Below are 22,713 nucleotides of genomic sequence, written 5' to 3'. Positions count from 1 at the left end.
ATTGTTGCCGTCCACATCGAGGTAAAGTTGAATCATTCTAAGGTTGAATCATTCTACCCTCTTTATCACAATAAGCATCACAATTGTTTTTCTCCTCTCTCTTATCACTGTATCTTTCTTCATTCCTCCACTGCCTCGGAGAAGCTGTCATCATTCAATTCCTGTTTTATTGTCCTTACACTGTTTCATCATGTTGTCATCATCTGATCCCTGTCTCTCTTCCTGCACATTCCGCTCCACCTATCCTTGACAACACTGACACATGTTGTCAATATGTGCATTCAAGAATATCTACATTTACATGTGTTTTGACGTGGGTCAATCATTGTTTGTCTTTCACAGACAGGCATCATTTCCAGAACGTTTAACCCGAACTATGTTCCATATTTGCATTGCATTGTGGGTGTAAGACACAAAAGCATGGGCTACTCAATTTTGGGGAATTTATACAGTGTAAAATAATCAGAAATAGCTTTTTGAAGGCTACTTTGTACAAACAATGTTTGCCTTATATTTGTTGGTTGCCTTCTTTATAGCAGTCAAGGTCACCACTGGTTGAGGAAGTATTTCTCACTGTTTTTTCCAGCTTTCTACCACATCAAACTCTCTTTATCGGCAAATCAAATTAATTAGTTTGTCAATTATGCTATTCCCAAAAGAGTCAAGCATTCAATTCCGTGCAAAATAAACCCAGTTCTCGCACACCATTATGTTTTATTGACATGGGCCTAGGATCACAAATCACTTGAAATCAAATCAATCAAAGAATCCCACCAAGCAAAACGTATGCAGAGGTAAGATGGGTTTCTTCCGCCTCTGTGTTTCTGTCCAACGGCATTAAGCTAACACATTTTTTTCACTGCAGCAGCTCTGCCCTGGTCTGTTATCTGTTACTTCGTCTGTCTGCCTTTGTTTGTTAGTGTGTGTCTCTATGCGCTTTTTCACACACACACACACACACACACACACACACACACACACACACACACACACACACACACACACACACACACACACACACACACACACACACACAGACACTCAAACAATGTCTCATTGCCAGAGGCAGTGGAAGTCTTGCTTGTGCACACCATTCAGGATGCTGTGTGTTTTACATTCTGACAATGTGACCAATGTGATCATTATTCAAAATACACTACCACCTCCGACCCAGAGAACGAGCAATCACTGACGCAATTTCCTACATCTTTGAACTGCTCCAGGGGAGTGAACTTGTGTAGTATGTGTTTTTTATAATGATTATTATTCCGGCACCGGTGAAAGTGGAAGTTTTGTTTAAAGTTTGTTGGTTTTTCTGTCTTAGGGCCTGCGAATGTGGTGTGCATCTATATGTATAGCTATGCATGTATGTGTGCACGGGTGTGTGCATGTGCGTGCGCACGTGTAAGAGAGAGCCAACGAGAGAAAGACAGATGGATGAAATGAGAAATTAGATTCACAGTTAAATATATGCAGGTTAGGTCAACAGTTCTGTACGTTATTCGATATTGCAACTACATACAAATGATTCATTTACATCTGCAGACATACACACGCACTCACGCACGCACACACACACACACACAAATAAACACAAACAGAAGAAAACTAGGCCTAGACACAGGCACTGTTTTATTCATGCTGATGTGATGCCAGTGGACATGCACCCGCAAGGAACACTACTTTTCTCACCTCACACGCACCCACACACAGACACACAAAATACACAATCCCTCTGCTGTTGCCTCAGTTCATTCTACATCCAGCTCTGTAAGCTCACACATATGCATGTGCATGTAGAGAAAGACCCTGGCCCCACATGTTTTGCTGGAGTTCAACCTAGGAAACCAGATGTGTTCACTATTGGCTGAATCTCTTGCTCTCTCATTCTGTGTGTATGTGTGTGTGTGCGTGTGTGTGGGTGTGTATTTGCATGTAGTATGTACACATTTTCAGTCATGCGTGTGCTGAAACACTCATAGAATCTCTTAATGAAAGAATAATAAAGGCCATAACCTTTGTTTAACTAACTAATGGGCGACAACTCAGACGCAGCATGTTAAACCTAGTCTGAGCTGTTGTATAATAGCATTTGTTCTTCTTCACTTCTCTTCTTTCCAATGTAGCTAAAAAAAGAACAGAAGGAAATCTAGTGATGCAATGAAGTGGCTAGCAAGTTATGAAAGCTATGCTGTGATTTATAGATTGTATTGCCTTTCTATCTTTACACATGTGATCCTTTGTGGTACTATATGTTCTATGACATATTTAAAAGATCCACTGGTGCAGCTTTGCTAAAATTAAAGTAAATAGTGACATTTGGCCGAGCAGTTATTCTGGTGAATTAAACCCATGACCTTTTAAAAGGTGCAAGATATGAGACTGCAACTTTTGGCAACAGATTGCTTCTCAATGGCTCTCATCATGGCAAGCCGGCAGCTCGCAGCTAGCAGGGACAAACAGCGCTAGCAATGGCACAGTGTTTACCAGAGGGGTAAAGGGAGGGCGGGTCTCTGCTTAGGTAGAAAGGACTCCAAATAGCTAAGAGATGTGCAATCCTATGATAAAGCTCAGCATATTGACTAAATAAGTCAGGAAATGCCAACAGATATCAATGTCCACCTGTGAACAATGAAATAGGGCATGGTTTTAATTAGTACCACTGTAAGGGGAATAAAAGGAGGAAATAACTAATGACTTGTGGATATATATCTTCATATCATTTATGCTAGCAAGGTCAGGGCATGTTTTTGTCACCGATGCTAGCCCCAATGTGTTCACGTCGCCTACTGTCTTTTCAGCCACCAGCATGTTTTGGCCTGAAAAACAGCCACGCCATGTATACAAGGTTGAGCGTTGCCATATTTAAGGAGGTGTTTATGCATTATAACAACATCAGCAGCTTGATAAGACCTCAGGCTTTGCTATATTTTTCTCCAGACTCTCATGCGGACAGAGGTTTTAGCTTGTATCTGAGGCGTGCATTTACCATCCAGCGAGATATAAGTCAGAGAGGTGTGCAAATTTGGAATTTCTTAAAGATTGCAGCGGCCCGGAAAGCTGAGCATAGCATGAATGATTAAACTATTACCTTGGAGGGTCCTCAGTTCTGATTGGCTGGAGAATAAACAAGTGCTATTTAAACGCATAGCTCTGATGTAGCAGATTGATCCCCTATAATAATATCCACATAGAAGTATCCAGCCATCTGATGTTGATTACTCTATTCTACGATATGTAGCATTTTATGTAATTTAGTTGTGGAAGCACACTGAAATTGTTTGCTTGGATTGCTGAGCCGTGTCAAACTCAAGTGTCCTTGAGCAAGATTTTCAAAACTTGGCTGCTTTGTGCTGATCCAGGATCAGCATCAATGTGTAAACAGTCCATTAACAAATAGTGTGGCACATGCACCTTTCTCAGCAGGTGGTCTGGGAGCTTACCTGTGGTCGTGGGTGTCCTTTAACAATACACTGAAGCACCAACATGTCTCCTTCTTTGATGGTGTAGATTCTCTCACTGATGTTATCATCCTTGACGTTACACGCTGCGCCTGAGTGCACAATCTGGGCGTTGGCTGGAGCTGTGAGTGAGCGCATGGACACACACACACACACATGCAGAGACAGGCATGTAGCCATGAGGACACACACACACACACACACACACACACACACACACAACACACACACACAGAGGGAGAGAAACCACATTATATTTAGTAACATCTCGGCAGGAGAGAAAAGGTCAGTGTCTTGTGGGTGCACGTGTAACACTAGTGCTAGTATTGATGACTCAGATGATTATATAGATCACTTTACTCCTACATCTGCATGATGGAATAAGACATTTGCAAAAAATGCTGGAGTGTTATGTGAGTCAGTGTTTGATCAGTGGATGCAGGCATTTATTGGAAAATGTAAACTTTGGTCTCCATTAGGAGGTCAAAAAGCAGATTCTTCACCCCGGTACAGTGCTTCTGTTTTCTACGGTATAGAGCTGCGATTGCAATGATCTTACAAATAAAGGGCACATCACACAGTACGAGATGTGGATGGTTCAGTCCGACTGTGCAGTACCATGTCTGAAGCATGTCAGGTGGTGGGGCCAGGGAAGAAAGGACAACGTCAATTTGAAAAGTGAGTTTGAGGTAAATGTGGTTTTTTAGAAGTAGCGTTATGCTAAATTGCCATTGTGTTCTTCGTCATTTCATATTGCATTCTGACTGGCTGTCACTCATGGCACCTAGGGCAGCCCAGCATCAGTGGTATTTCAAGGATGCGTGTCAATGCAATCAGAAAATGTACACTTGATAACAAAACACAGGGTATTGAATCTTGTCATGACCAAAATCCCAAGTGACACCTTTACAAATCATCATATTGAAATGATATGTACATATTGCCTATGGCCCCATACTTGTGTTTTCTTGACAACACTGAACAAAACAGCCGGCTTAGATGGCAACTGCAGGAAAAACGGTATGATAGATGCATGAAGGGAGATTTTTCGTGGTTGCGACAACTCTGCACGCCGCTGACCCATGAGGAGTGCTGGCTTGCGTGCTAGAAACCTCAAGTGGCTTCATCCCCCCTTCCTTCATATGATGAAGGAAGACAGGAGCGGGGAGGGGAGAGACAGAGCAAGAGAAACAGTGGGTTAAAAAGAAAAGACCAGAGAGGATCTCGACTCCCCAGAGAGGAATAGGGTGTGGACCGTGATCCACGACTGCTATCATTGAACGGACAGGAAGGAAGCGGGTGGCCTGTTCACCTGGAACTTCAACTGGACTGGACGTTACAATGCAGAGCGCGATCACGAGCCAGATCAAGTTCAAAATAAAAGAAGCCCCCTGAAACTGTCACTGCGTATTCTCTCACACAGAACGAGCAGGAGCTGTTAATAGCTTGAGGGCATCGGGACACAGCGAGTGTGCCTGTCCACTTATATTTGTACATTTTAGTGACATTGCCACTTTGCAACATACGGATTCCTTTTTCCTCTTTCAAGAAACAATGAGACAAGAAAAAACACTGTAGGTCAGATTCAGGCTAGGTTGCCAACCCGTGCCGTAGTCTTTTGGCTGCGTTCCTAAGCCAGATAGGTGGATACGCAAACGACTGTGCTTATGAAAACACACATAATGTCTTCTATAGTCTGATGATAATATAAAAAAAATTGCCTTCTGGCATTTTAAAGATCTTAAGTAAACACGTATCTGCACCTAAGTGACGATCAGCATTTATCCTTGTCTATTATGTTTTTTGTTCTCGTTTTCTGAAATCGGATGTTTCAGAGAAAAAGAGAAAGCAAGAGCATCTGTGGTATGATTTCAACAATGCCTACTGCATATACACCTCTCTCTCTGTCTCTCTCTCTATTTGTTTGAGTGAGTGGGTGTCTGTTTCAGTGTGTGTACTGTAGAAATATGTGTGGGAAGGTCTGTTTTAATATGATGCTTAATGCTTAAGTGCTGTTGTGTTTGAGGAGCTCATCAACAGAGCAGTCAATCATTCACTCCTTCAGACTTTATTATGATGTCAAAGACCCCTTTAGCATACCGCAGCCATTTTTTCAGTCCAATATAGCATAATAGACGTGTGCGTACAAATACACCCCGAGTCACAGAAACGTGCATGCTCATGCACACATGCAGCTACAATACGCTACATTCCTCCTGCAGCAGCTCTCTACACTTAACAGGCTATTTGATAAGCTCTCTGCTTCTTGCTCCGTTGCCCTTCTCTATCCTTCGTCCTAACTTCAGTGTCTCTGTCTCTGCAGCACACGGTGTCCGACTTAAAGGAGAAGAATAAATCATGTGGAAAAAATTCAAGTGCACTGATGAAAACCCCCCAAAATACATTCACAAGTTGTGAAGAGGAATTTAAATGCTTCTCTCCGGGATCTGGAGAATGGCACATTTCAACTGATTTAGATTAGGAATTTTACAAAATTCTATACATAGATAACTAAAAGTGGTTGTTCAGCAAGATTTCAGATTCATACAGTAACACATATTCGCACACCGGGACTGCCAAGCATAATCCTAGTCTTCATCTGCTGGACACGGAGCAGATTCAATGGAGCAGTTCGGGGTGAAGTGTCTTGCTGAAGGGTATGTTGATAGCAGTTGATGGGAGATCATGTCTTTTTCATTCATGCTCTCTTCTCCCAGATTGTCTCAGTTATGTTACTGTTGACAAACAATCTTCCAGTAACCAGCAACCTCTAGGCTACAGTTTCGCTTCAGCAAACCTCTGTGAATCAGTGAAACACAATATATGATAAGATTGTTGAAAACACTACGTGGGGTTCCAGAGGTGTGCTGTGTTAACTCGGAATGACGGAGAGCTGATATAAATGGTGAATAATTGTCTCCTTACAACTTATTGGCGTGTCGGCATTAGTTTGCCTCTCCGGAGAGGGAGGGAGGTCGAACAGAGCAGCTCCACTGTCTGCTCTTGCCTTCGGCAGCTTGGCTGCTTCAACTGTCTGATCGACTAGGGGAAGGGAGGCCGAGAGAGAGGACGAGACAAGAAAGGCAAAAGAGAGAGGAGGAGGAAGAAAGAAAGGCAAGATACAGAGAACGACGAGAGAGAGAGAGGCAGGAGAGGAGACAGAAAAAGAGCAGAAAAGTACAGAAAGAGAGAAGGAAGTAAGAGAAAAGAGAGAATACAAAAAAACAGAGAGGAAAGAAAAAAGCAAAGTTGAAGGAGAGACAAACAGTGGAGGCAAGACGAGAGCCAGAAAGAATGGAACTGAGAATGGGAATTAGGGCTAGACAGACAAATGTAATGAAGAATGTAACCCAGGGATATGATAATGGAATTGAAAAGTGATCAATGGGAAGGGGTACTTGAGGTGAAAGACGGAAAACTTGAGAGCATAGGAAGTTGAATACTCATAAGAAAGAGAAAGAGGTGGGTAAATGTATTCGGCCAATAAGGAGGTGCACTGCCAGAGCAGTTGGATGGAGGGAGGGAGGCCCCTCAGCAGGGCGCTGTAGTCAGAAATAATGAAAGGACTGATGCAAACAAACAACATGGGTTCGACCTGTCACACCACAGAGAATTTCTCTCCCCCCTCTAGTGTCACACGCACCACGGACCTACCAACAGAGATCACACAGTCGAAAAGAAACAACAGTCTACCTCGCCAACTAGTTCATCCACTTCAATCATCAAACCCGTTTGGAACTTTTCTTGGTAGGTAGACGTGTTGCATAACCACATGTGCATTGTCATTAATATGCATCCACTGCTTGAAAAAGAGCATCACAGGGGAGTTGGTGAATAACAACATAGCATGACCAGGGGAGCACATCAATTAGCACAAAGATGTGTTTTAAGATGTGTGAAAATCAAACAAAATACTTTCATATGTTCATGTAATTTAACCGGGGTCCATGCGCCAGAATGCTTCTTTGGGTTCGGAATACAGAACATCCAAAAATAATTTTGTTTTACCATCATTCGGAAGATGACTGATGATACTACAGCAGCTGTGAGATTTGGGTTGGGTTGTACAATTAATATTAACATTAAAAACAAAACATAAAAAGGTAGCAGAATAGAACCATTAACAACCGGCTAAATCACGCCAAAGCCTGCAGCAGAGGAAAAAAAAACCTCTGGCACAGTGTTGTGTCCAGAGGTGCATCAATTCAGTTAGTGGAGGAAAATGATCATCAGTCATGGAAAGCTGCTGTTTTGACAGCAATCTATCTGACTCTGATGATTCATCGATCAAAATTCTTCCGGAGAATGCTGATTGAAAGTGTTGTCCGTGCATTATTGGAAACTTTCCACGACATTCAATGCGCATTAGTCATAAGTGAAACATAACTATCGGCAAATGCCTCATCTGATTAATTGATTCGTCACCCGCCTGCCATGTTTGTTTTTGTTGAGGGGACGGGACATCTCTCACTAAAACTAATGATGAGACGGGAAGAGCCGGTGTCAAGCGGCGGTGAATGCTTGATGGAGTGCTGAACAGGGTGTGTGTGTGTGTATCTGTGTGCGATGTTGATATGTGAGCGTACATACAGGCATGTGTCAACGTCCGCGTATGTTTCTATCGACGTTATACTGTAACTTGCCGGAGGAATCTCACAGAAGGTCATGAATCCTGTCAAACAAAAAGACACGCAGAGCATGATTGATCTTCTTAGTTACTTTATGGGAGCTGCTCATGCATGCCGATGAGCTCTGTCACCATTCACTTAATTTACAAGAGACCATTTAGATGCTTTGGCCCCTTCCCGCGCCATCATATGTAGACCACAAAAGGAAAGGAAAACGGGATTAGGAGATAAGAGCAGCGGAGAGTGGGTGCCCGGGAGAAAAGTCACAGGCTTTATTGATTCACTGCAATAGAGGGAAGTGTTCATCTGGCCCAATGAAAGACTAATCACACACAGACACACACACATGCACACACACACAAACAGCGCTATGGCCAAAAGTCCGGTGGACTCACATTGCCTCATCATTTTTATCAGGATTCTTCACTGCGGCAGGACAGAGAGGGATCAAACGGTTGATGTCATGACCCCATCCTTTTCATTTTGGCTCGATTGGAGCTCCAGATATCAAAACGCATCCAGGACATTGATTTAACTTTTGACCTAACCGTTAAATGGCTGTTATAATGAAACGACTAACCTTCAGTCACCTCTTTGGTGCTTTCAATCAACTGTAAATCGCTATTTCCCTGCTTACAGGCCCACATGCACACAATGAAAGTATATATATATATATATATATATATAACCTCCCTTAAAGCAGTGTTGTGTCTTCAAGACCTGGATGGAGATGGTGAGCAGCTGATTCTTTTTTCCACTGCCATGTGTCTTCTGATTTCATTCTGTTTTTGGAGCCATGGACATCTGAATATAATTTCTCCTTTTGCCCTTTTTCCTTCATGCAGATTCGACGGTTAAAAAAGAAACTTAACATGCCGATTTTAAATCTTAAATCCAGCCAGAGACAGATATTCAAACACAACATTTTGTTATGATTCTAATTAAAAAGTGCCATGACTTGCTGATTAGAATTCTGTGTTCGCTGGCTACCATTTAGAGTGATACAATGGGCCCTATTTAAACGATCTCCAGCGTGTCCAACTGCCCTTTCGCACGTTAAACGGTGCATAATCTGGGGGCAAAAAAGGAGCAAAAGGGCAAAGAGGTTGTGTTTACTCTCTTAATTAATCACATGAATTAAACCAATCAGTGTGGCATCTCCCATCCTCCCCTTGTAAAGCCAGGTGTGCCTGCACCTGCCAACTTGCTATTTAAATGGCAAGTGTGTTGAATTGGAAAAGCTAATGTTAAAAATGCGGTAAAGATGTTAAAAAGCTAAACGCCAACAAATATGGATTGGAGCAAATATTCCGTTGGATAAAAACATCTTTGGAAATGGTTGTATTTATTTATTTTTTAATTACTTCTGGACTTTACAATGCTCTGGAGTTTTTAGCAGTCAGCCAAAAAAAAAACAGCAGTCTACACAGCTGACACCTGTGGGTGTGGCACAGCAGAGGAGAGGGTGCTATTTACTGACACCTGACGCCAAATCTAATCTACAAGCCAAGCAATTTTAAATCAATTTTAAAGTCATAGAACGCTAAAAGAGGAGTGAAGAATCCCTGAGCTGCATCAGCCTCAACTGTTGCCAGCAAACACAAAGAATGTGTTTTGCTCCCGTGACATTTGATTGGAACTGCTCGATAACTGGAGAATCATATTATTGGATCTTCTTATAGAATTGGTGACACTCTCTTGGCTTCTAATGCTGGATACTGCTCTCTTTAAAAACTCTCAACTGCCAACCAAACCATACTCCTTTTTTTTTTACTCATTACCCCTAACTGTCTATCATTTACTCCTCTGTTGGACATTAACAGCCCCAACACCCCGCTCCCAGTCACATCGAAGTGAGTCTGAGTTCCTCTCATGCACAACCCTGGACTTACATCAACTTTTTGGAAATTTGGACACTTGATTAGAAATGTTACTGTAGACTTTGTCGGAATGAGTAACAACACATTGTGATCCTTTGTGTTGATGAAATGGTTTACTTTTAGAATGTGTGAATGGAAATGACAACTGGGTTTCTTTTGTCCTGACTTTTGCTTGAACAGTGTTTTGAAAGACAATGAAACCTGCTCAGAATTTCATTTGAATTTCTTCTTAATGAGATTATTCCTTTGAGTCATCTTTATAATCTTAATTTATTTTGGGGCGTGGGACATGAAGAGAAGTTCGGCCTCAACTGCACCCCTGAGATTAGAATGACGGACTTAATCGGATGTCCGGCACTCAATTTAAATTTTTTCAATTCAAGCCTGCAATCACACTAATTAGAATTTGGATCCCACGAGCCTGACACAATCCTATGTGGCCACCACTATGAATCTTAAGTAGAAATCGAAAGTCTACAAATAGTGTAATACTAATAACATGAGTGTAGCCTGATTTTTATCTGCAAGTGTGTAGAAATACCATGTTTAGACAGAATGAAAACACATGCAAAAAAAGCTGCTTAGCATTATATATTGAAATGTCAATGTTATGAATGAAGCTTCTAAGCCTCCAACTATTTGGTACAGTCTTATATTGGTGAGACATCCTGTTTACTGATCAGGGAGTTCCTTTTACTATTTGGCGCTGTCCACTGCCAGAGGTGCTGAATCCAGAGGCTGCATTATAGACGGGGCTGCAGCCTAGCTCTGCTCCATTAAACTGTAATGTAATGTACGTACTTTCTTTAGGGGAAGAGGGGAGCGTGTGTGACAGGATTTTGTGTTTTCATTAACATAAATAAAAACTAGAAGTTGTGCCGGTATGCACACACAGAAAATCTAAAAATGTAATGTGTCTGAGAAAAAAAACAACAACAAACAAACTGCATATTCACTGCACTTAATACTTTGTTTTTTTTCCCACTAAATTTATAAACCTATAGTATACTTTTATATAATAGTTCAACATTAGTCAATATAAAAGTTACTTTCTGGAGATGTGTCATCCCTGTGAGGTTGACAGCCAATCAACGCAGATTCCAAGTAGTCACTTCTCATGGCCAAGAATTAGTCTGGCACATAACTCCTCGTAAAACCACATCAGTAATAGGGCTGTCAAAATTGCTCAAAAATGACGTTTGAATATTCCATTTAAAAAAACACATATATTCGATCATATTTGAATTTCTGACCATGCTCGGTCCCCGAGCTCAACGCAACAAGAAAACGAATGTGCATGTGCATAATTCCCAAACTCTTTCTTGTGAAAATTACGTGAGTTGTGAAGCGTGAGTTGATTCACAGAAAACAGGGATTCTTAAGTCTGATGAAAAGTGATAGTGTAAAGAGGAAGAAAGCAGCCTGGTCAGGTTAACACAGATATATACACCTGATCACACAACACGCTGAGAGGTATTGATTAAATGACCTCGATAGAGGAAGAGACAATAAGCCAACACTAGCATGTGAATCAATTACACACACACACACACACACACACACACACACACACACACACACACACACACCTGTTTCTGTGTCAGGTTCAAATCGATCATGGTCTCCTCCGTGGATCTGATCATGGATCTGTTCACTGGCTGACTACAAACAGCCAAAGCCAACAGCTAGAGCTTTGTTTCAACTATGACTTCATTTATCCATACCAACGGAGAGCTTTTCTAGGATCATGAAATCGGCGTGTCGGGGTGTGTCCAATGGCATGCCATGCCGTGATACCAGTGTGCACCTGCGCTCGTCAGCGAGTGACTGTGTGTTTTCCGCCACAATTACTTTAAGTGGAGAAAGAGATTGTGTGATCAACAAAAGTATCAGATGACAGCTAAAGCTAATAAGGGGGATCACTGGAGAGCAGAGGGTAGATTGGAAGGACAGGTGGAGAAACAAAAAAAAAATCTGTAATGAAAAAGAGAGAGAGGGGGAGGCAGCAGTCTTCTGGCAGCACGGCATGCTTCATATCCAAGGGCAGTGATTTTTTATCCTTTGAAATATTGTTCAATATAGATTATTGGCACGCACATAGCATGCAATCCAAGAGGAAAGAAGAACATTCAAAATATCTCCTCTTTGTTACCCAGCTTCTTCTTACATCAGTGTAAGATTTTATCTGTATTCTCATACGTTTTCTGTAACTGAGAATTAGCCCGTCTTGCCTCACCCTGATGATGAAAATGTTCCTTTTTGTTGCACACTTGAGGTATTTGGCTCTTTGGTCTTGAGATGCCAAAAGGTCCAAAAACAACTCCAACTAAATCCAGCTAAAGAAGCAAAGAAATGGTGAAATTGGTCACCGTAGCACGCAGAGAGCGTAGAAGGCCATGGCCACGTAAACTGGGAAATGTAATATGTGACTGAAATGACAGTAGCTTTGTTTAACGTAGAGCGAAAGAGGTAGATGGTGAGAGAAAAGACAGTAAGTCACGGGTGGAGGAGTCTGTTGTGAGAACTGGAGTGACGTGAAGTGATCGGGGATTGTAGCACGCGGGCAAACGTGACTGTACTCCTCCATAAGAGCGTGCCACACTCAAGCTTTTTCTAGGATGAAAAGATAAAGAGATGAGAGAGAGTGAGAGAGAGAGAGGGTGAGATGACAAAGAGATGAAAACCGCCAAGATCAGACACGGACAGAGGGCGAGACGAGAGGAGAGTAAGGAGCGAGAGGGAGGAGGGAGGAAAAGGACGGAGAAGAGGAGGGAAAACAAAAGAGATATGTGTGACTTGGCATTGTCTTTGCGAGCGCTCCGTTTGCACGCCCTGTCATATCCAATATACAGCGTGTTGGAATTGACGGGCTGAGGAACAGCAGAGAAAACATAGCGAACAGCTTCATGTGGTTTCCTGATTATGATGTTTGTGCGTCTGTGCATAATGACGAAAGAAAAGTGACAGTTACTACTGGCTACACGTGGCCATGGCCTGCATTAACCATACTAACTAGCACAGCAGCTCTATCACAATTCAGTATTAAGCGGACATTTAGTGAGATTTCCGCTTTGTCGTGCAGTCCCATTTTATGCGTTATATAGTGGAATGCTATTATAAAGAATGCAACTTTAAGGCCTATTGACTGCATTTTGTTGGCTCAGAATATCCCCTGTATTCCGCACACTGATTAAAATCATTAAAATAATATTGCTGGATATGGGAGTCGATTTAATTCAGCTGAAGTAAAGGAAACAAAATCCTCAATTAACTCAATTTTGAAACTGGACAATGCATCTCTGTGCAGTTACAGTTACAACAGCAAATATTGATATCTTGATTAGTGTTGTGTGTCTCTCTCTCTCACATACACACACACACACACACACACACACACACACACACACACACACACACACAGCTCTGAGTGGAGCTTAGTGCTGCTAAAATCAGCAGTAGCTTTCTGCCTGTGGTGGGTAAACAAATCATGGTTTCTTGCAGATTACTTGAACTAATTAAGTACAATGTTTGGGTGCTTTGACATAAATTCAAAACAAGCAAACACAATGATGTAAGACATTAATTCAGATCTTCTCAAATTGTGTTATTGGGGATATAACGACAAAATCTTGAAATACATTTTTTTTATGTTGAACCAACAGATCATATCTTCTTCTTACGAATACTCATAAATCTTTTCTCTCACATTCAACTACAAGCCCCCTCCTGGGGATTTTTTTTTTTTAAGTTATCCTCATTCAAATCTTTTGCTCTTAGTACAAGGCTGAGCTTAATGGGGCGCCCTGGTGGGCAAGCTGTGAACCCCTGCTATCTCATGTTTAAGCTCATTTCTTGACTGTCACAGGTCATCGAGCCTCTCTACGCCTACTGTCCTGCTACACTGTGTTGCTCCATTGTGTTATGTGGAAAGAAATTAATCTCATAGAGAGCACAGATGAGGAACAAGAGACGAGAAGGAAGCCCAGCTGATTCACAAGTCGCACCTTAAGTGATGTTTGAGATTTTGCGTTTCGCACTGCCTACATCATTATTTCCACCGACCTCTGGGTCTCTCGGCGCAACACAAGCATCTGTTAAGAGGAAAATACAATGGGAGCACCGGAAAGACAGAGAGAGACAGAAAAACAGGCAGAGGACAGTAACAGCTGGTGAGGCTTAGAAATTGTAGCAAAGGTTTTGCGTCTTTGAGTGTGTGTACCTGTGTGTTGTTCCTGTCTGTGTTTGCACAACATATGCTGCACAAACCACCTTCGTTGTAGCATATGGTTGTTCTAGTCAATGTAGCTTCCTAGAGCAGGACAGGCAGGATGAGGAGAGATGGGGGGAAAATGCTCTCTGCTCTTGAGTTTCTGTAATTATACTGTGATTGAGAGGAGAGGAGAGATGACAGAAAGTCACAAGGCAGGTAACAAAACACTCAAATGAGAGGGAGGAATGAGAGCAGTGGAGAAATGCACTGTATTTTGGAGGAAAGAGAGAAGTAGTGGTGTGGCGTGGAGGTTGCATGGTCCCGATCTGCCAACTTGACCTTATTCAATACAGCCATACTCCGAATTACCTTGAAGGTGCACACAATCACACATTCAAACACGTCCACAGCAGCAGAAAACGCTGGTGCACTTGACTCTACATGCAATGGAAGTGCACATGAGCAAAAAGGAAGAATTCCTGCGTGTGTGTGCACGCATCTCCAAGGAAACTGCAGCAGAGCAGTCAACAATGCATAGCGGTGAGTCCAGGTGAAGTGGTAGAGGAAGGAGGTACTAAGAAAAAATGTCGATAAAGTGGAGAGCGAGAAGAAACGCTTGAATAAAAGGTCAGAGTAAGAGCTGGAGGTAAGGTAGGGAGGTGTGCGTGTGTGTGTGCAGTAAAGTGCAGACTAGATGTGGAAAAGGCAAGATATTATGTATTCTATCCATTTTAACGGTCATGCCAATAAAGTGACTGAAATTGGAAAATTGAAACTGAGAAAGGGAGACAGACAAAGTGTCACGGACCGGAATGCTGAGGCAGACAGAGGTAGCGACGTATTCGCAGACAGAGGAGGAAGAAAGGCTCAAAAATTAAAATGTCCTGCAGTAACAAAGGGTGATCAGAGGCTGGTTCTCGCGAGACTTCTCTGACGGTAAGCGTTTTGCGTCATTTCCTGTTTCTCCGTGATAGTCGCTACAGGCTGTGTTTTTCTCTCTAGCCTAACTCTGTTAATTTAACGTAGTTTCCCTGTTCAGCGGCTTACTACCGCCAAGTTTAAACTAAGCACACGCTACCCCTGCTTCGGCAGACACATCGCTCACTCTCTGAGTTGCCTCGCTAAATTTGCTATTGTTTACGCGATACCTCTGCTAGCTACTTTAGCGCAACTGCTAGCCTAGTGGCTACGATGGCTTCTCTCTTTCCCTGTCTTCCTTCTCTTCTCTCCTGCCCGGTGTGTCTGATGTTTAGCTACTACTCTGCCTCCTTTACTGATAACGGTACATGTAATAAATGTAGTTCACTTTTTGCTTTGGAGGCGAGGATGAATGATTTGGAAGCGCGGTTCCGCACCAACAATCCTCCGTCGGCTGCCGCTGTAACCAGCCAGCTGACGCTAGCTGTACAAGGTGCGGACCGACATAGCATAGCAGCTAGCCGTCCCTCGGCAAACCCCGAGCAGCCGGGAGGCTGGGTGAATGTCCGAAGGAGGCATAGTTCTAAACCGAAGCCCACGGTTAACCACCATGTTCACGTGTCCAATCGATTTTCCCCACTCAGCGACACACCCGCTGAGAAACCAACTCTGGTCATTGGTAGCTCCATAGTGAGACACGTGAAAATAGCGACACCAGCGACCATAGTCAAATGTGTCCCAGGGGCCAGAGCGGGCGACATCGAAGCTCAATTGAAACTGCTGGCTAAGGATAAACGTAAATACAGTAAGATTGTTATTCACGTCGGCGTTAATGACACCCGATTACGCCAATCGGAGGTCACTAAAATTAATGTTGGCTCGGTGTGTGAATATGCAAAAACAATGTCGGACTCCGTAGTTTTCTCTGGTCCCCTGCCAAACTTTACTAGTGATGACATGTATAGCCGCATGTCATCTTTCCACCGCTGGCTGTCGAGGTGGTGTCCAGATAACGATGTGGGCTTCGTTAATAATTGGCAGCCTTTCTGGGGAAAACCTGGTCTGATCAGGAGAGATGGCATCTTCTCTGCGCCTCCTTTAGAGCAGTCACCCACCCAAAACCAAAACCACATAAGAACGGTGTCTGTCCCCCGACCAACCAAATTAATAAGGTCAAACAGAAGAGAGTTTTCACATGAAAACCTAATAAAAATTAGCACTTCCGATGTAGTAAAACAAAATAAGAGAATTATATGTGGACTCTTAAACATTAGATCTCTCTCATCCAAAGCAGTATTAGTCAACGACTTAATATCAGATAATCATATTGATTTATTCTGCCTGACTGAAACCTGGCTGCGTGATGAAGACTATGTTTGCTTAAACGAAGCTAGTCCTCCCAGCCATATTAATACTCATATATCTCGAGGCAGCAGACGTGGAGGAGGAGTTGCAGCCATTTTTGATTCAAGCCTGTCAATCAATCCTAAGCCAAAACTAAACTATAACTCATTTGAGAGCCTGATTCTCAGCCTTTCGCACTCAAACTGGAAAACAATGCAGCCAATTCTGTTTGTTATAGTGTATCGTGCTCCTGGTCCATACTCTGAATTCCTATCTGAATTCTCTGTGTTGCTATCAAGTTTAGTCCTTAAATCAGATAAAGTAATCATTGTGGGGGATTTTAATGTCCATGTGGACGTTGTAAATGACAGCCTTAGTGTAGCATTTACTTCCTTAATAGATTCTATTGGCTTCAGTCAGAGTGTACATAAACCGACTCACTGTCATAGCCACACTCTCGACCTCGTCTTATCTTATGGCGTTGAAATCGAAAACTTAATAATCTTTCCTCAAAATTCTTCTTTATCTGACCATTACTTGATAACCTTTGAATTATTGTTGCTGGACTTCACTCCTCTAGGAAAAAGCTACTACTCTCGGTGTCTATCGGATAGAGCAGTAGCTAAGTTTAAGGAAGTAATTCCGCCAGTCTTGAGTTCACTTCCATGTCTTAATGAAACGGAGGACTTTTATGCTAATCTTAGTCCCTCCCAGATCGATTCTCTTATAGATGAATCTGGAAGCTTACTGCGAACGACTCTCGACTCTGTTGCTCCGCTAAAACAGAAAACTATAAAGCATAGGAAGTTAGCTCCCTGGTATAACTCCCAAACTCGTAAATTAAAACAAAAACTGCGTAAACTTGAAACCATCTGGCGCTCCACCAAACTAGAAGAATCCCGCCTAGTTTGGCAGGACTGTCTTAAAACGTATAAGAAGGCTCTCCGTAATGCCAGAGCAGCCTACTACTCATCTTTAATAGAGGAAAATAAAAACAACCCTAGATTTCTTTTCAGTACTGTAGCCAGGCTGACAAAGAGTCACAGCTCTACTGAGCCATGCATTCCTAGAGATCTTAGTAGTAGGCAAGGCAAGGCAAGGCAACTTTATTTGTATAGCACATTTCATACACAAGGCAGACTCAAAGTGCTTCACATCATAAAACAAAGTGAGAAGAAAAAAAAGAAAAGAAAAGAAAAATAGAAGAATTAAAAGAAAATAATAAAAATTTTAAAAATGCATTACAGAAAGAAAATAGAATAAAAACATATTTGCAATAATTAAAAACAGTGCAGACATTAAAAGATTTAGCAGAAAGCTATGGTGAACATAACAGTTTTCAGTCTAGTTTTAAAAGTTGTCAGAGTTGGGGCAAGTCTTACATCTTCAGGAAGTTTATTCCAGCCATTTGTTGCATAGTGACTAAATGATGCTCTCCCGTGATTGTTGTTTACTCTGGGAATCACTAACAGATTGGTCTCAGAAGATCTTAGTGGTCTAGAAGGCTTATGTAGTGGGAGCATATCAGTGATATACTTCGGTCCTAGACCATGTAGTGATTTATATGTGAGCAGGAGGATTTTGAAATCAATCCTCTGACATACAGGGAGCCAATGTAAGGATTTAAGAATTGGTGTAATGTGCTCACATTTTTTGGTCTTTGTAAGAACTCTAGCAGCAGCGTTCTGAACAAGCTGTAGCTGCCTGACAGTTTTTTTCGGAAGACCTGCAAGGAGACCATTACAGTAGTCTAGCCTACTAGTAATAAAGGCATGTACAAGTTTTTCTAAGTCTTGAGCTGACATGAGCCCTCTAAGTCTTGCTACATTTTTTAGGTGATAGTAGGCTGATTTTGTTACTGATTTAACGTGACTGTGGAAATGTAAATCAGAATCCATAATAACCCCAAGATTTCTGGCTTTGTTTGAGGTTTTCAGGGACAGAGAGTGAAGGTGTTGAATTACTTTAAACCTTTCTTTTTTAGCACCAAAAACAATTATCTCAGTTTTGTCCTCATTTAGTTGTAGGAAGTTTTGGCTCATCCAGTCTTTGACTTGCTCAATGCACTGGCACAGAAGATCTATGGGGCGATAGTCGTTTGGTGATAGTGCTACATAGATTTGGGTGTCATCGGCATAGCAATGGTGGTCAATGTTATTATTTTGCATGATTTGTCCTAGTGGGAGCATGTAGATGTTGAATAAAGTTGGCCCCAAGATTGAACCTTGGGGGACTCCACACGTTACATTGGTAGGTTCTGATACAAAGTCGCCAATGGAAACAAAATAGTTCCTATCTTGTAGATATGACTTGAACCAGTTTAAGACTGTGCCTGAGAGCCCCACCCAGTTTGCCAACCTGTCCAAGAGTATTGAGTGGTCGACAGTGTCAAATGCAGCACTGAGGTCTAATAGCATTAATATTGAAGTTTTGCCAGAGTCTGTGTTAAGACGGATGTCATTTACAACTTTAATAAGGGCCGTCTCGGTGCTATGAAAAGGTCGAAATCCTGACTGGAAGTTGTTGTGGCAGCCAGTTGAAGCCAGGAAGTGATTTAGTTGTTGGAGGACAACTTTCTCAATTATTTTACTTATGAAGGGTAGATTTGAAATTGGTCTGTAGTTGTTGATAATAGAGGCATCTAGGCTCCGCTTTTTTAGAAGAGGTTTAATGACTGCAGTTTTGAAGGCCTTTGGGAAATTGCCTGATTGAATGGAGTTATTAACTATTTGCAATACGTCTATTGATAGGCAGTCAAAAACATTCTTAAAAAAGTTGGTAGGTAAAGCATCAAGACAGCAGGTGGATGATTTTAGATTTGTCACTGATAAAGTAATGTGTGATAAAGTAACAACTTTATGAACTTTTTTAATGATAAAATTCTAGCAATCCGCGACAAAATTACTTGCATCTTGCCTTCAATTGGAACCGCGTTACCCTCAAACTCAGGAGTTCTAGAACTAGCATTAAGACCTGATATATATTTAGACTGCTTTTCTCCAATCAACCTAAACCAACTAACGTCAATGATCTCTTCTTCTAAACCTTCAACCTGTCTCCTAGACCCGATACCCACCAGGCTGCTGAAAGAAGTCTTACCCTTAGTTAGCACGTCGCTATTAGATATGATCAATGTGTCTTTATTAACAGGCTATGTGCCACAGTCATTTAAAGTAGCTGTAATTAAACCTCTTCTTAAGAAGCCTACTCTAGATCCAGGGGTTTTATCAAACTACAGACCAATATCAAATCTTCCTTTTCTCTCTAAGATCCTTGAGAAAGTAGTCGCCAATCAACTGTGTGACTTTCTCAACAATAACAGTCTACTTGAGGACTTCCAGTCAGGATTTAGAGTACATCATAGCACAGAGACAGCTCTGGTAAAAATTACAAATGACCTTCTTATTGCTTCTGACAAAGGACTGGTTTCTGTACTTGTTCTGCTAGATCTTAGTGCTGCATTTGACACCATTAACCATGAGATTCTAATATGTAGACTGGAAAAATTAATTGGCATCAAAGGAAACACATTAAGCTGGTTTAAGTCCTATTTATCCAATCGATCTCAGTTTGTGCATGTCAATGAAAAATCCTCCAGGCACACTGAAGTTAAATACGGTGTTCCTCAAGGTTCTGTGCTCGGACCAATTCTTTTCAACTTATATATGCTTCCTTTAGGCAACATTATTAGAGGACACTCTATAAACTTCCATTGCTATGCTGATGATACTCAGTTATATCTATCGATCAAGCCTGAAGAAACCAATCAGCTAGTTAAACTCCAGGCATGTGTGGATGACATAAAATCCTGGATGACCTGCAATTTCCTGATGTTAAACTCCGATAAAACGGATGTTATTGTACTTGGGCCTAAACTCCTCCGAAGCTCGCTGTCTAAAGATATAGCGACTATTGATGGGATTGCCATCGCCTCAAATGCTACTGTAAGAAACCTTGGAGTTATCTTTGATCAGGACCTGTCCTTTGACTCGCATATTAAACAAACCACGAGGACAGCCTACTTTCACCTGTGTAACATTACTAAAATTAGGCCAATGCTGTCTCAAAAAGATGCAGAAAAACTCGTCCATGCATTTGTTACCTCAAGGCTGGACTATTGTAATTCTTTATTATCAGGCTGCTCTAATAAATCTCTTAAATCTCTCCAGCTGGTTCAGAATGCTGCAGCTCGTGTTCTGACTAAAACCAGAAGAAGGGATCACATTTCTCCTGTATTAGCTTCTCTGCACTGGCTGCCAGTAAAATCCAGAATAGAATTTAAAATCCTTCTCCTCACTTACAAGGCTCTTAATGGACTGGCACCATCATATCTTAAAAAGCTCATTAAACCCTACTGTCCTCCTAGAGCACTACGCTCTCAGAATAAAGGGTTACTTGTAGTTCCTAAAGTCTCCAAAATTAGAACAGGGGCCAGAGCTTTCAGCCATCAAGCTCCTCTTCTGTGGAACCGTCTTCCGGTTCTGGTTCGTGAGGCAGACACTGTTCCCACATTTAAGAGTAGGCTTAAAACCTTTCTCTTTGACACCGCTTATAGCTAGGGCTGGCTCAGGTTTGCCCTGAGCCAGCTCTTGGTTAAGCTGCTATAGGCCTAGACTGCTGGGGGATTATAGTGACACACTGAGCCCCCCCCCCCTCTCTCTCTCTCTCTCTCTCTCTCGCGCGCTCTCTCTCACTGTGTATGTTCCCCCGGAGTCCCTGTGCTCTCTTGCCTAGCAGGTCTCCCTGGACCGTGGTGGAACCTGATCCGGACTGCACCGATGTTGTGGTCTTGTTTGCCTCTTACCGCCTGTATTTTTAATTAAAGTAATTGACTAAAATCGGCATCTCTACTGTCACTAACTTGACTACTCCCGGGATCACTCCCGGGAGTCTGGCTATGCTTTCTGGTCCAGCAGAGTCCACCGAGGTCCTGACCGATGCAGACTGCTAACTGGCCTGATGCTGGAAACACCACATTGTAGCTCCACCTGCCCGCTGTGTGACTGCTCAACTACTCCTGCTTTCTGGTTTACGGCGACGTGGTTGGGATGAATCCATCTCGGCGTAGCTGTGCCTGCTGCCATGGACTACTACTGTTGATACTATTGCTTCTGTTAATACCACCACTACTGTTAATGCTACTACTACCATACTACCAACACCAAATGCAGTTGGAACCCAAGGGCCTGGGCTGCACGAGATTTCTGCCTAAAAGCCTATTAAGGCAGTTTTTTCTCGCCACTGTCGCTGTAATGCTTGCCCCTGGGTGTTGTTGGGAATTTGAAATTGTGTTGACTCTTGAAATTTTGAGCGTATTCTAGTCCTGCTCAATGTGTTAAGTGTCCTGAGATGACTTCTGTTGTGATTTGACACTATAAATAAAATTGAATTGAATTGAATTGAATGTGAGAATCATGTAGAGAGGGAGACCAAGAAAAGGTGAAAGGGATAAAGCATTAAGAGCAGGTAGACACTAAACAGTGACATCACACAGTGAGAGACAATGATTAAAAGTACTTCACAACTTCCCAACCGATTTATAAGTCTGCAGATTTACTTATACCAATTATAGCCTCTCGCAAAAATATCAGTGCAAACATTGGTTATGAAACATCCATTTTAAAATATTCTAATATGGAAAGTGCTGCTGGACAGCAGCGTGGGCTGCAGCAATAGCCACGCAACATGAAATATATATATATACACGAACACCTGAGCTAGGTACTACCAAATGCTAAGACATTTTCAGGCGGAATATTCCGATTCACTTTCATGAAGTGAATATACGCTGTGAACAGGTTGAAGTTGTAAGACTTAAACACGAACACCCGGGCCGGACGACGCTGTGGTAACAGTTAATCACAAAGTAGCCCACTCCACTGAAGCATGTCCTGCCTTAGTGTCAATTTTACTTTTAATGGGACCATCACTTACTAAATGAACATCGTGCTGTATTGAAGAAGACTTGGATCTAACTTATGAGACCATCAACATGTTTAAAATATCTCCTGAGGGTAATAAATCGAGTGAGAAGTTGGGTCATTTTCTCATAGACTTCCATACAACTAGACTTCATTTTGCAACCAGAGGAGTCGCCTCTCGATGGCCATTTGAAAGAATGCAAGTTTAAAGACCTTCTAGATGGGCTTCATTACTCAGAATCGGGGGGTTAGCAGCCCTATAGTGGTGCATGAACAGGTGCCTGAGAGAGAGCAAGAGCAGAGAGAGATCGCTAATAACGCTAATAACTTTATAGACTGGGAACACCATGC

General features: G+C 42.1%; 1 protein-coding gene across 1 annotated transcript in view; it reads right to left on the bottom strand.

Annotated features, from left to right (window-relative positions):
* The window catches only part of mdga1 (MAM domain containing glycosylphosphatidylinositol anchor 1), a 184,151-nt gene that overhangs the window by 120,184 nt on the left and 41,254 nt on the right, over nt 1-22,713 (bottom strand). Inside the window, 1 exon segment of the mRNA XM_084006809.1 lies at nt 3,444-3,583. Coding sequence (XP_083862935.1) covers nt 3,444-3,583 — 140 coding nt within the window.

This window comes from Eutrigla gurnardus (assembly GCF_963514095.1).
Source record: "Eutrigla gurnardus genome assembly, chromosome: 1".
Taxonomy (NCBI): domain Eukaryota; kingdom Metazoa; phylum Chordata; class Actinopteri; order Perciformes; family Triglidae; genus Eutrigla; species Eutrigla gurnardus.
This window is presented reverse-complemented; position numbering and strand designations above follow the sequence as displayed.